The 14294-nt window shown below is 37.6% G+C and overlaps 1 protein-coding gene across 2 annotated transcripts in view; it reads left to right on the forward strand.

Moving 5' to 3' along the window:
- PANX2 (pannexin 2) overlaps positions 1–12223 on the forward strand; it is a 52580-nt gene extending 40357 nt beyond the window's left edge. For both annotated transcript variants that reach the window (XM_063445069.1, XM_063445070.1), the window contains exons 3-4: positions 2844–4295; positions 11404–12223. In XM_063445069.1, the coding sequence (XP_063301139.1) occupies positions 2844–4295; positions 11404–11780 (1829 nt within the window). In that variant the 3' untranslated portion in view covers positions 11781–12223. The remainder of the gene's footprint in view (positions 1–2843; positions 4296–11403) is intronic.
- The last annotated feature ends 2071 nt before the right edge of the window (positions 12224–14294 follow it).

Consider the following 14294-nt stretch of genomic DNA (forward strand, 5'->3'; position numbering starts at 1 on the left):
CATGTAGCTTGCAAGCACAGTAGCACTTTCGCCCCTATACTAGGATTTTATCAAGATAATGGACTCATCATTTAACATTGTGCTATAATGCAAATAAAAATGACCCCGTGTATACACAGGGTTGGGAGTAGAGAGATAATATGAAGATCAGAATATTTATTGTATTCGTTTTGTATAACTATAGTAATAATCAAATACTGTTTTGATTTGTAAGAGATATTTTGAAATAGCAGGACAATTACATGACATAATTTGCCTTGGGATTCCATGTGCACCCAACATGTTCTATGGTGAAATATCGCAATGGAAAGGATTGCAAATATGTTACCAGCTTCAGGCATCTACCTTGTGAGAACCGCAAACAGCATTAATAAAGTAAATATATATTTATTTTTCTGCCTCCAGAAGAATGTTTAACAGATGGCTTATTTCTCTTGTGTGTGAATTATTTGTTGAAGCAACATATTCCTCTGTGACGTTTTTCCATGTACAGACTAGAAATTTAATGTTAGACCATCTGTGCCCTGTTCCAATTAGATATTGGCTAAATGACCATTTTGTAATCTGTAACGGCACGCACACTGCAACATTGTTCATTATGTGTCATGCTTATTAAAGGGACACCATAAGATCTAGAGTAATATATGCTACTGTAACAATATTAGCTCATTGCAAAGGTTATGGATCTCGGAGCTCCTGTGTTACTGTGTCTATATATTCAGTTGCTGCAATTTTAAAGGACAATCTCTGTACCATAACCACTACAGCTGGGTTTAGTGTTTATAATGTCCTCTTTTTCCGCAGTATTGATTGTGCCAACATTTCACTTACTATTAATATCAGTTCTGTCCAACGTGGGTGGTAATAATATTCTAAAAACATTGGGGGAGGTTTAGTGCAGTGCTTTGCTTAGAATCGCCTTTTAGGTTGTATTTATATTGATAATATGGAAATGTAAGTTAGACGTTCTCAAAGCTGTAGAATAAAAGCTTTTTCTATGACTACCAGAGAGAGTTCCAAAACAGTTTGACCTATATATGAGTAACATAGACTGGGCAGTAGTGGTTATGGTGCTTTGAATGCCTCCTTATCGTCTGTGACTAATTTAGATTACCTATATTTTATAGAGTTTATATATATATATATATATATATATATATATATATATAAAATCACCCCAATAAATATCTTTTGTCTTATCATTATGCATGCACAAACCCAAACAGTGGCATTTATGTTTTTATGTTATTGTCAATAAAGTTGCATTAACACTTTCTCACACCCTTCAGTTTATAGTGTATTATATGCTTAAAGGTAAACTGTCCCATCCCTATAAAGTATAGCATTGAATAAACATTGCAAAGCACCTAGAACGTGTGGCAACAGTTTTTTATTTTTTTTATGGGATGCTCCATTTTCTTTTAAATATTTACTAAAGAATTTACTTACTTAGTGACATCACAGTCAGTCAGGCAGAGCCAGGGCACGCAATGCAAATGAGGAGGAGAAACATTGTTTTTGTTTCTCATTTTCCACTAACTCCACTATTCAATGGCAGAAAAGGGCAACACTTTATACATTATAACAATCATTGACATGAAGTTAAAATCGGGATGCCCTGTTCCAGGATAGAGTGTGGATTTGTACATTACATTTTATTTTTCACCTCACAAACACATTTGTCAAAGGAAAACTATAGGCTAGTAATACAAAATCACATGCCCCTTACCTGTAATGATGAAAGAGTTAAAAACCCTTTTGTCACTTACCTAAATCCAGTGCTGATGTCCCTCGGTGCTGGGTCAGGCTCAACCTTCACTCCTCCTCCCTTGACTTCGGCCGACATTGGGGACCTAATACGCATGCGTGGTGATCCCCGCGATCATATTAGAACAACCCCATAGGATAGCATTGATTCAATGCTTTCGTACAATGTTATAGCTGACACTGGATGTCCTCATGCATAGCGTGAGGACGTCCAGGCTCAGTTATGTGACCAAAATTTGCCTAACAAGCCGGAAGCATCTCTAGTGGCTGTCTGGTAGTCAACCACTAGAGGTGGAGTTAACCCTGCATTGTAATTATTGGAGTTTCTCAATACCTGCAATAATCACAATTGCAGGGCTAAACTGACAGGGACAGTGGTCTGGCTGCCTATAATGTCCCTTTAAATATAGGGGATAAGTAAATAGGTAAAAATCTTGAGAAGTAACAGTTCCCCTTTAATAGTTTAATGAAATGGAATGTACATTTAAGTAACGTGATTTAGATAATTATTCCCTGTAATGTTGGAGATTGACTGGGTCTGGTAGCAGTACAAATGGGATAGGATGCAGGTGCTGCTCGAGTGATGTGGATACGGGCTCCCAGGCCCCTGTAATCAGCTCTGTTAACATAAAATAGTACCTGATTTTTAAACTAAATAGATGTAAAACAATTAAAAAGATAAAAAAACAAACCAGGAAAGCACAACCTTCACGTAGATTTAGGGAATTAGTAAAAAGTGATTTATTGCAGCTATGCCTTCAGATCCACAATAAGGTATAAAGGTTTAAAGAAACAAAGCATTGGATTTTGTTAGGGCTTGAATTGATGTATCTTTTCTGCTTTTTTTTATATAATGCAAATCACTGCATTTGATTTTTGGATTGGTCAAAAAGAAAAAAAGCAATTAAGTAGTGATGGTAGGCGATTACTAATTATTATTATTATTATTTTTGGCCAAAATGCTTTTTTTATAATATAGTACAAGCCAAAAATTCTATCATTTTAAATATATTTATTTTTCAGAGCTTCTTTTGTAGGTTAAAACCACAGCAGTGACTTTTCTCTCTGTTATGCAGAGGAGCCTATATATTGCTATACACCCCACAACTTCACCCGTGATCAAGCCTTGTATGCGAGAGGATATTGCTGGACTGAACTTAAAGATGCACTTCCGGGAGTGAACGCCAGTCAGTGGTCTTCATTGTTTGAGCACAAGTTTCTCCCTTATGCTCTCCTGGCATTTGCTGGGATAATGTACATTCCTGCCCTCGGCTGGGAGTTCCTTGCCTCAACGAGATTGACCTCAGAACTGAACTTTCTGCTTCAAGAAATTGATAATTGCTACCATCGAGCAGCTGAGGGTAGGGCCCCCAAAATAGAGAAACAAATTCAATCCAAGGGACCGGGTATCACAGAAAGAGAAAAGAGGGAGATCATCGAAAACGCGGAGAAAGAGAAAAGCCCTGAGCAGAATCTTTTTGAAAAGTATCTTGAAAGAAGGGGACGAAGTAACTTTTTGGCCAAACTATACTTGGCAAGACATTTGCTCATCATATTTTTAAGCATCATACCCATTACCTATTTAAGTATCTATTATGCAACTCAAAAGCAGAATGAATTCACCTGTGCTCTGGGGGAGCCCCATCATAAAACCAGCAACTCAAAGCACCTTATATGGGTGAACTGTAAGCTGCCATCTGTTCAGCTCCAAAGAATTATTGCTTCAGTGGACATTTTTCTTCTCAGTTTGATGAACCTGATCATCCTCATCAATTTAATCCACCTGTTTATCGTTCGGAAGTCCAACTTCATTTTTGACAAGCTCAATAAGGTTGGCATAAAAACAAAGAAACAATGGCAAAAATCCCAGTTTTGCGATATCAATATTCTCGCCATGTTTTGCAATGAAAACCGTGACCATATAAAGTCCCTTAATCGCCTGGATTTCATCACAAACGAAAGTGACTTGATGTACGACAATGTGGTTCGCCAATTGCTTGCAGCGCTGGCCCAGTCTAATTACGATACAACACCAACCATGCGTGATTCAGGGATGCAAACGGTAGATCCCAGCGCTGATCCGGCAGATATAGATGTCAACGAACAGCTTGTCATCAAACGTCCTAGGAAGAAAATGAAATGGATACCAAGTAGCAATCCCTTACCCCAACCCTTTAAGGAACAAATAGCCATAATGAAGATTGAAAATAGCAAACCTGACAAGCCTAAACCTATGAGACGGAAAACTGCAACAGACAGCTTGATAGCGCCCCTCATTGAGACTTCATCCAAATCCTCTACACAGTCATTGCCGCAGAAAATGGATACAAGCACCATCACTATTGACAACGGCGATAAAAAACATGCTAGGCACTTCTCGTTGGATGTCCACCCATACGTTCTAAGCAATAAAAAAAACAAATCAGAAGCACGGGACAATGCTCCTATTGCCACATCGGAAAGCCAAGAAAGCGGTTTCCTGAATCAAGAAGATACTGTGATTGTCCACGTCTCATCATCTGTGAAAGGTAAGTCACCTTCCTCTTGTTTTCATATTGTCATAGGCTCAACCTTTATTAACCATTGGTATAAATTCAAAGTAAATATTTTGTCACCGGTACATTGTACAAAGGTTTCCCCCTCTCCTCCATCCCTTCTTACTTTACTTTGCTCTTCCATTCCTTTTCTTCTTCCACACGGACTAATTTTACTTGACCCTTTTTTGTTCTGTTTCTGTGCTCCAAATAATGGGTGAAGTCAGTCAGTGAGTGGATTGTTGTTCACATATAATCAGTGTATAGTTTACTTTTATGTATGTATATGTTGATTATTAACATAACATAACTTAACATATTATACTACTTATATTTGCTGCTATTACTACTTGAAACCATCAATATATTTTATTGATTAAAAAAGAAAAAAAATACAAAACGATTTCATAAGAGACCAAAATTTAAAAGTAAAAAGAAATACATAGGATTTGGGTTCATGTATACATGGTTACATAATTACAAAGCTGAAAAGAGACATGTATCCATCAAGTTCAGCATTTCTCATATTTGTGTTTGCTGTTGAACCAAAAGAAGACAAAATTCCAGTCTAAAGTACTTCCTAACAAATTAGGAAAAAAATATGTATTGACCCCAGAATGGCAGTCAGATATCTATTTGGATTAAAAAGCTATTACCCCACTAATTATACTTTTTTTTTTTTAAATTGCTGGTAGAAGGGCTCTTCTCAAACATGCCAACTTGTCCATCCTCATTTGTGGTGATTTGCGTCACCATCTAGTTATCAATGTATTCTCCTGCATGAGCATGAATACAAGCTGGCCTTCTGCCAAAGACCTTGTTAGATGGGTGATGTCAATATTTTCTTCCAGTATATCTGTATTTAGAGGCCAGGATCATCCGGTACATGTACATTTCATTAAAATTGCTCATTCATCAATCATTAATGACCAATTGAAATGCTAGAACTAACAACCTGGAATGATTCACTCAGGAAAAACATTGATATGAGGTATATTCTTTAAACTGAGCACTTAAAATTAAGAAAGTGAAACTGTTTAAAATACGTTTTACTATATGCATTTGGACCAGCTTGACTTATAAAATCCTGCTTGTCATTCTTTTGATTTGCCTTCAGTATGCTGCTACATCTTTTTATTCAATGCATATTAGGTGCTATTTTGTAATGTCACTCGAGGAATAAACAGAACGAAAAACAGCAGATGACAGATCTACTTTAAGGTGCCCCGAGAGAGGATTTTGTATTTATGGGTTGCTTCTGCTTAAAGGGACACTATAGTCACCAGAACAGCTACAGCTTATTGCATTTGTTCTTGTGAGTATAATCAGAGAAAATGCAGTGTTTAGATTACAGCTTAGTAATAACTCCACTGGCCACTCCTCAGTTTACTACTAGAGTTGCTTCCTGGGGCAGTGCTACACAGTGAGTACACTGCCGTTCAGTGTCTCCACCCTTTGCATGCAGACACTGAACTTTCCTCATAGAGCAGATGCTGATTGGTAAAGGCTGTGCCCCTGATCTGCCTCCTTGACAGTCTCAGCCAATCCTATGGGCTAGCATTGTGATTGGATCAGACCACCACTTCTGATGATGTCAACAGACAGCAGGCAGGTCAGACACAGACAGGGGCATAACCAGCAGCTGCAGAATAAGATTTAACTATATTTAGGGAGGCAAGGGAAAATGTTCTTTCTGAATTAATAAAAAAAAAGAAAAAGAAAAAAAAAGGTTGAGCCATATAATTGATCAATATAAAAACACCAAAAAAATAGAAGGGGGGGAGGGGAGTAAACACACTGCAAACAAAAAAAACTAAGGTGTTTATCTATCGGAAATCTAATGAGCTGATGAGCACTCTCACCCTCTCTGACGAAACACACACATCAGGGGCTCGGATCGCTTTCAGTGATTTGAGTTTGAATTAGACAACTATTTCTCAATGTTACTATGGGGTTAGTTTACTCTGTTTGAATTCTTAGTTACTCCGGGATTAATAGATACTTAGCTGCCTGATTAAGAGTGCAGACATGGCACTGTATCAATATTTTTAGAGATTTACTTTTTGTAGCAATATTATGTACTGGCGAATTTGCATTGTGATACACTATTAAGTGGCTACAGTGTCTTAGTTCTTTGGAGGAATGTGCCGATAGTAAGTTTCCCTACAGTGGCAATGTAGTGTTTTTTTAGCTTTACATCAATTGTTGAGATTTTTCTGTTACTCATTAATTGGCTTATCATAAACTAAGAGATCGGAAGGAATAATTTTAAAGCAGGTTACTTGTTTAGATACAAGAGGTCAGCCTATTACATTGTTTTGCAGCTCCTTAACTTTATTCTTATCAAGGGAGAATCACCAAATCTGATTATCACTGTCGTTTCTTTATATTATGGATTGACCGATATTATTTGAGTGCACATCCACACGACTTTAGGCTATACCCCTCTTTCCTTTTAATCAGGGTATTTGTTTGGGTTTGTGTTAGCCGTTTTATTTTACAAGTATAAACTCCTTTGTTTTTAGTTTGCAATGTGTTTGTTCTTTTTGAACATATAACTCAAACTTTACCAAGTGACGAATGCCAGCAGTTATCTGTTGCACCACCCTGGTGACCACAAATTTCACAAATAATCAGAGGAGCGGGCACAGGCTTAGGGTGCTGATATAAGCCTGGATCTGGACAGCCTGCAATGTATTTCACCACTAAGTTCACATCAGTAAAGCCATCTGCTAGCAATGTTACACTGTGCTCTTTCATTGACTTACAATAACTATACTGAAAAACAACTGCAACACACCTCCCAACAGTCTGAACGGGTGGATCAGGACAAGTGATGCCCATATGGCTGCGCTAACCCAGAAAAGAGGCATTTTGGCCATTGCCAGGCTGCCTAGCTGGTCACCTACAAGGAGCACTGTACGGCCCTAGTGCCCGGTACACAGTGCTAGCGCATCTAATGATATCCTGGTGTTGTGCTCCACAGGGACAGTTCCATGGTGTCTCCAAATGCGGGACACCAGGGAACTAAAGCGAGCCAGCGGGTTAGGACCCTGAAATTGGGACTGTTGGGAAGCCTGCTGCAAGAGCAAACGTAGAACAATTATAAACAGAATAATATTTTGACAGTATCAGCACCATGCACTATACATTAATTGTGCTGTTAAAGGGCTGCCCCAACCAAAAACAGTGTTTCAAATCACTGAATTGGTCATGGTGCTTGGAGTAACCATTTATATAAATTAGCGCTTATTTGGTTGAATGTTATATAAGTGCACATGCCAATATATATGTTCCCTTATTTATTGCTTTTCCTATTGTCCTCTTTCATCTATTGAAAATGTGTCAAAGAGCAATTTTCACTGTAAATAATCATACATATACCAAGCTAACGAAAGGATAGTTTTCATTAAATTATCCCTTCACAGCAGTGAGATAAATCCACTACACTGAGCTCACATGGACTTGGAAATCCGAGGAAAAAATCAAAAACCTCAGCAAAGATGGCTACATTTTCTCTCTCTATAGAGATAAATATTAATATGACTTTTTATGCAATTAAATCATGCTCACTTTAGCTAAAAGCATGTGAAGAAGTGTTATATAGAAGAAAGTCCATTCTGCAAACGCATTTTTATCTGCAGTAGGTACTTCCTAATAAGCTATGTAGCTTAATCCACCTGGAGAATATTTAATCAATATACACGTTACACCACAGTATATTTCAATAAATAATACTACATAACATCCTACTACTACTCACAAAACAAAACTGTTTAGAGAGCGCGATATATACAGATGTAATAAGTGACTAATTAGTAAAACGCTGCTATAACATACACATGAAAATTCTCAGATATTTTCAGATATAAACAACACGAAAAAAACAAGATGTTAAGCGCTAAGTGAATAAACCCCTTACATGGCAAGCAGGTTTCACTATGGACAAATGGTGAAGGAAGTCCATATAATATTGTATGACAATTACTGATGTAAATTAACCAGCATAATAGGTGAAAAAAACACACGCGGGGGGGGGGGGGGGGGAGAGACAATGCCTGCGACAAAATCCTCCTTCAGGTGATGTACCTTTAAATATAGAAAGAAAAATACATAGCGTGATACCGTAAAATATATATTGGTTTATTAACAATCTGTGGCCCCCAAATTAAAAACTCTTACAAGAGATATATGTGGTTCTTGTCTCCAAGTCCCACACAACAGCTTGTCTGTTTCAGCCCAGTGGCTCTTTAAAACACGTTACCGATCCCAGTCGTCAGCAGTTGATGTTTAAAGTCCCGTGCACTCGGACAAGTTGTTTATCAATGCAGGTAAATGCTGGAATCTTGGTTTAAATGTTCGGCTTACTGGTGTCTTTAGTAAGTTGATTTCAAAAGCCTGGGTTCTAGCAGGCGTAACGCGTAGATGAAATTGATGAAATCAACTTACTAAAGACACCAGTAAGCCGAACATTTAAACCAAGATTCCAGCATTTACCTGCATTGATAAACAACTTGTCCGAGTGCACGGGACTTTAAACATCAACTGCAGACGACTGGGATCGGTAACGTGTTTTAAAGAGCCGCTGGGCTAAAACAGACAAGCTGTTGTGTGGGACTTGGAGACAAGAACCACATATATCTCTTGTAAGAGTTTTTAATTTGGGGGCCACAGATTGTTAATAAACCAATATATATTTTACGGTATCACGCTATGTATTTTTCTTTCTATATTTAAAGGTACATCACCTGAAGGAGGATTTTGTCGCAGGCATTGTCTCTTCCCCCCCCCCCCCCCCCCCCCCCGCGTGTGTTTTTTTCACCTATTATGCTGGTTAATTTACATCAGTAATTGTCATACAATATTATATGGACTTCCTTCACCATTTGTCCATAGTGAAACCTGCTTGCCATATAAGGGGTTTATTCACTTAGCGCTTAACATCTTGTTTTTTTCATCCTACTACTACTGCTTAACCTTGATATAGTTTTAGCATATCAAAGAAGTCATAATAAATAATTCCCTAAAATGGAAAAAATAAATCAAGAAAATGTTTAAAAAATGTTAGCATGTCAAATTTATATATTTTATAGCATGTTATATAACCAAGAGTATACCAAATATATTACACACATGAGTGTAGTATACTAAACACAGTACACACAGAAGAACAATATACTAACTGTGTTACACATAGGAGTGTAGAATACTAAATGTATTACACACAGGAAAGCAATATACTAAATGTATTGCACACAAGAGAGCAATATACTAAATGTATTACACACAGGAGAGCAATATACTAAATGTATTACACATAGGAGTGTAGAGTACAGACGTTATTACACACAGAAGAGCAATATACTAAATGTGTTACACATAGGAGTGTAGTATACTAAATGTATTACGCACAGGAGTGTAGTATACTAAATATAATACACACAGGAGCACTGTATACTAAATGTATTATATACAGCTATAATACTATAAACCAGTAAAGATAAAATTGCCACATCTGTAATTTGGCCCTATAGGTATACAACAGATATATCACTGTACACACAAGTCTTGCACAGCTCAAATGTATTAGAGTTTTTGTGTGTAAAAGAATGAAATGGCATCTATTCTTAAAAAGTGTATCATAGACTGATAATAAAACAACTGCATAAAAACTGTCAAAATTATTTCTTTGACTTCCTAACATTATTATTAATATTATTATTATTTTATTGTTTATATAGCTCCAGCAAATTTCATAGCACTATACAATGGGTGGACTAACAGACATGTAATTGTAACTAGACAAATGGATGCACAGGAACAGAGGGGTTGAGGGCCATGCTCAATGAGCTTACATGCTAGAGGGAGTGGGGTATAGTGACACAGTAACAGAGGGATTGAGGGCCCTGCTCAGTGAGTTTACATGCTAGAGGGAGTGGGGTATAGTGACACAGTAACAGAGGGATTGAGGGCCTGCTCAGTGAGTTTACATGTTAGAGGGAGAGGGGTATAGTGACAGTAACAGAGGGATTGAGGCCCTGCTCAGTGAGATTATATGTTAGAGGGAGTGGGGTATAGTGACACAGTAACAGAGGGGGTTGAGGGCCCTGCTCAATTAGCTTACATGCTAGAGGGAGTAGTGTATAGTCACACAAAGGATATAAGTAGAGGTAATGAAATAGGTTGCTAGAAAAGTAATCACTGAGAACCTAGTAGGTTATTTTTGACAGTTGCAGGAGAGGAGTCATGGAGGGGGGTAAAAGATCAGAGATTTTTTGAAGGAATGGAGACTGGGTGAAAGTCTAATGGAGAAGGGAAGGGAGTTCCACAGAAAAGGTGCAACCCTGGAGAAGTCTTGGAGGACAGAGGATAGACGTAGGTCTTCGGCAGAGCACATGGGCCTCGACGGGACATATTTGTGTTTCAGGGAGGATAGGTAGCATCAAGACTTTTCCTGACCATTGACTTTTTAACATCAAAACTACCGTGCATAACTTTTGACTAGCTAACATTGAGACAATTGACACTAGTCTACATTTGATGTCTGACTTATTTACTGAAAATCATCTTTTTCTTGTTGCATCTCTGCTTTTTTATAACTGGTGTGTGGCTCTTACCTTATCCTCTAAATATGTAAGTAGGTTTTGTCATCTACTCTCGATAAAGACATATATAACCAAATTTATGACAAGATTGAATTTACAAGTTCAGAAAAAAATGCCAAAAACCATATAACTGTAAAACAGCAATGCACTTTTTGGAATTTGTGACTTGTAACTACAGAAATAGCTGAAACCCCTAGTCATGTGGGGCTTTCAAAAGCAGGAGGCATAGCTAGTGTCCTCCAAAACAACAGGGCACATCAAAGAGGTAATGCTAACACTGGTTTAACCCCTTTTAGGAGTTAAAGAGTTACGTACTTAAAGTAAAGGACATAAAAACCAAAGCCAATTCCAGACTGTATTAAACACTGTGTTTGTCTTTTTGTTCCAGAACACATTTGACATCATCTTTCTGTGATTTCGCAGGTGCATTAACATGCTGTGCCAGGACATTACTTCCTGCCGTGATAGTAACTCTCAACTGCTTTTTTATTTTACAGATACCTCAAAACCCATGAAGGACCTAGAGAAAGAGAATCACCCGTTATCTGAAAGCTTTAGAGATGTTTCTGTCTCGGGAACATTCTTAACCTGCAGCCACAGTCACATGTCAGGGTCAACAGTTGCTAGTTCAACTTTAACACTTAGTCAGACAAAGCCTGAACCAATGACTGTTTTCAATCGAAATCCCACACATCCATTACTCCACATTAGCACTTTATATGAAGACCTCGAAGATGGAGTTACTAGTGGGATGAGAGACAGGGACCACTCTCCTCCTGACCCTGGTGATGTCATAACTGTGATCCCACCAAAAAAAGTAATACTAGCCCCCTTTGAGGAGTCTAGGTCAATGATAAGCTCAGCTGATTATTAACATCTAATGCTGTGAGACACCACCGTGCTAACCACTGCATGAGCATGGAGAAATTATCTCTAAATATGCTAGCTGAAGCTTGTATTCACAACTTTGTCAACACATAAAGAATTACCTAATGGATCATCAGTTTAGGCCGCTATGTAAAGCACAAGCTACTTTAGTTTATAATAGATGAAATCGGCAAAACAAGTAGGGTCGAAAATACTAATACACGTTTCATTGTAGTCAAATAGTGTTCTTTGAAAGAGCCATTGAAGTTTCTTCCTAATTGTTTTTGCTCTCTTGAAAATGTAACTCAAGTACCAGTTTAACAGATACGTAATGGATACTTTCATAAATATCTATCTAAATATATGTTATCGGCACACCCATGATACACACTTATAGAACATTCCTTTTAATGTTATGTTAAAATGTTGAACTTTTCTGGTGACTGTTCACAAAGAGGAGTTGTGTGAAATTATAAGTATATACTGTAAGAACACTATTTTAAGTATGTGAGCACACTTTTTTTCTAAAGGCTTTATATGACTTATTTCTTCATCAAAATAGAAGTATAAGAATTGGGAACTGTGTATAAGCATACTCAAAATTGCTCATATACAGTGCCTCTTAAAGCGGCTCTGTCTCCTCCCCTCAAAATATTGGCCATTTTATAAAGATAATCAATTCCAGCACAGTCAAAAGATATCATAGGAAATATTATGGATTACGTAGAGTGCTGAGATGAAAAATGCTTTGTCTATAGAGGCTTTAGTGGGATCCTCCATAGACATCAGTGTTTTACTCCACAGAAAATTATGGCAGCCACCACGAGGGACTGCTTAGCTTCAGGTAAGTAGAACTTACCTTTCACTGTACCCCACGACCACCACAATGCAAGCAGCAAAATCACCATTGTTTTTTTTTGCAAAGACCTCAGAAGGTAACATAGCCGCTTTAAGAGCAAACAAGGTAATTAGAGGTGATTGCAGATAAATGTATGAATACCTCAGTGCAAAATCTTTCATGCACCTGTAGCGAAGCAGGAAGGTTTTGTAGCACAAATTGTTTATCCTCTATTAGCAAAAAAGTCTGCTGTCTCACAGCTTCAGTTGTTATACAGGACAGTGATCAGTGACTGTTGACTCTTAATCACCTTTCACAGTGTTTGCAGTTATCTTAGACAAGTAGCACAACCCTTTACACCAGCAATATCTATATTTATCTAGCTGTACCCCCAACCCAAAAGGTGAAGTGTGAATCAGGACTGGCAGCTACCACTAACAGTATTATAACGTGGCAAAATATGTTCGCAAGTGGGGGCTTTCACACATTACATAAGACTAATATGCAAAAGGCACAAGGTATTGATTACTGGGATGGTATACATCACTACAGTCAAATGTGTTTCAACCCTATGGGGTCTTTATAAAGACCTGTCCATGAAACACTGCAAAATGGAAATAGCAAAATAAAATCACAAGACCCTGTCCGAGGCATCACTTCATGACATTGAATCTCTTTATGACTGTAACTGAGTGTGGTCCATGTTATTTTTCTACATTCTTATATATCTTAAGTTATTTGTTGTATGTCTGGTATTTTTATCTTACAATAACATGCATTGCCAGACACTACTTATCATGAAAGAATTTACCTGGTTGGCAATACTGTTTGTACGTCTTGTGGCATTTTTTACACGTTTATCAAGGTGCTCAATGGCTGCATTGAATGGACCATCACTTCACTAACACCATCCAGTACTTGTCATGCAGCAATTTGTTTGTTTCAAGTTGAAACTGTAGCCACCAGGATTCACCGTTTCAATTATTTCACAATACAGAACATTGAAATTAAAGTAGGCCTATAATATGAAATAGAAATAGAAACTTCATTTCACATTTATAGAACTGGGGTTTTCTCCACACCTGTCATCATGTTGAACGTGTAGCAACCAGGATTCATCAGACCGGTCAATGTTTTTCCAGTTCTTTAGTGCCCAGTATTTGTTTTGACTCCAGCCACATTATGCAATGGTTTAGAAGAGGCCACCCTGATAACTAATGGGGATGGCGTTTCAAAAAACTGCTGTTTCTATTCTATTCAGTATTCGACATTGCATTCTTTAGTGGGACCTTTGGCACCAGTGCTGCATTGAACTATTAGCTGACTAGATGTTTCAATGTCAGTTGTTGGACAAAATATATGTGTGACTTTGGAAGGATGCTTTTTTCGGTGTGGACCATCAGACACAAACCAACACAAAAATGCACTTTGTTAATCTATCTCATGGAAAAAAATAGGTGCTTCTGAGATTTGTTAGATAGAAAGATAAACAGATATACAGGTATACAATCATGCTCATTCTCATTATATCTAACTGCATTACCTTGCAGACAAAGTTAAGTCACACATTCGATTTAGTTATATAGTAATACAGGCTGAAATATGACTCAAATTCAGACTTTACAATATCTGTACTACTGCTGATGGCAAAATAAACATTTTAAAGTGATTTACAGTCTCGCC

The sequence above is a fragment of the Pelobates fuscus genome, chromosome 3, assembly GCF_036172605.1.
Source record: "Pelobates fuscus isolate aPelFus1 chromosome 3, aPelFus1.pri, whole genome shotgun sequence".
Lineage (NCBI taxonomy): Eukaryota > Metazoa > Chordata > Amphibia > Anura > Pelobatidae > Pelobates > Pelobates fuscus.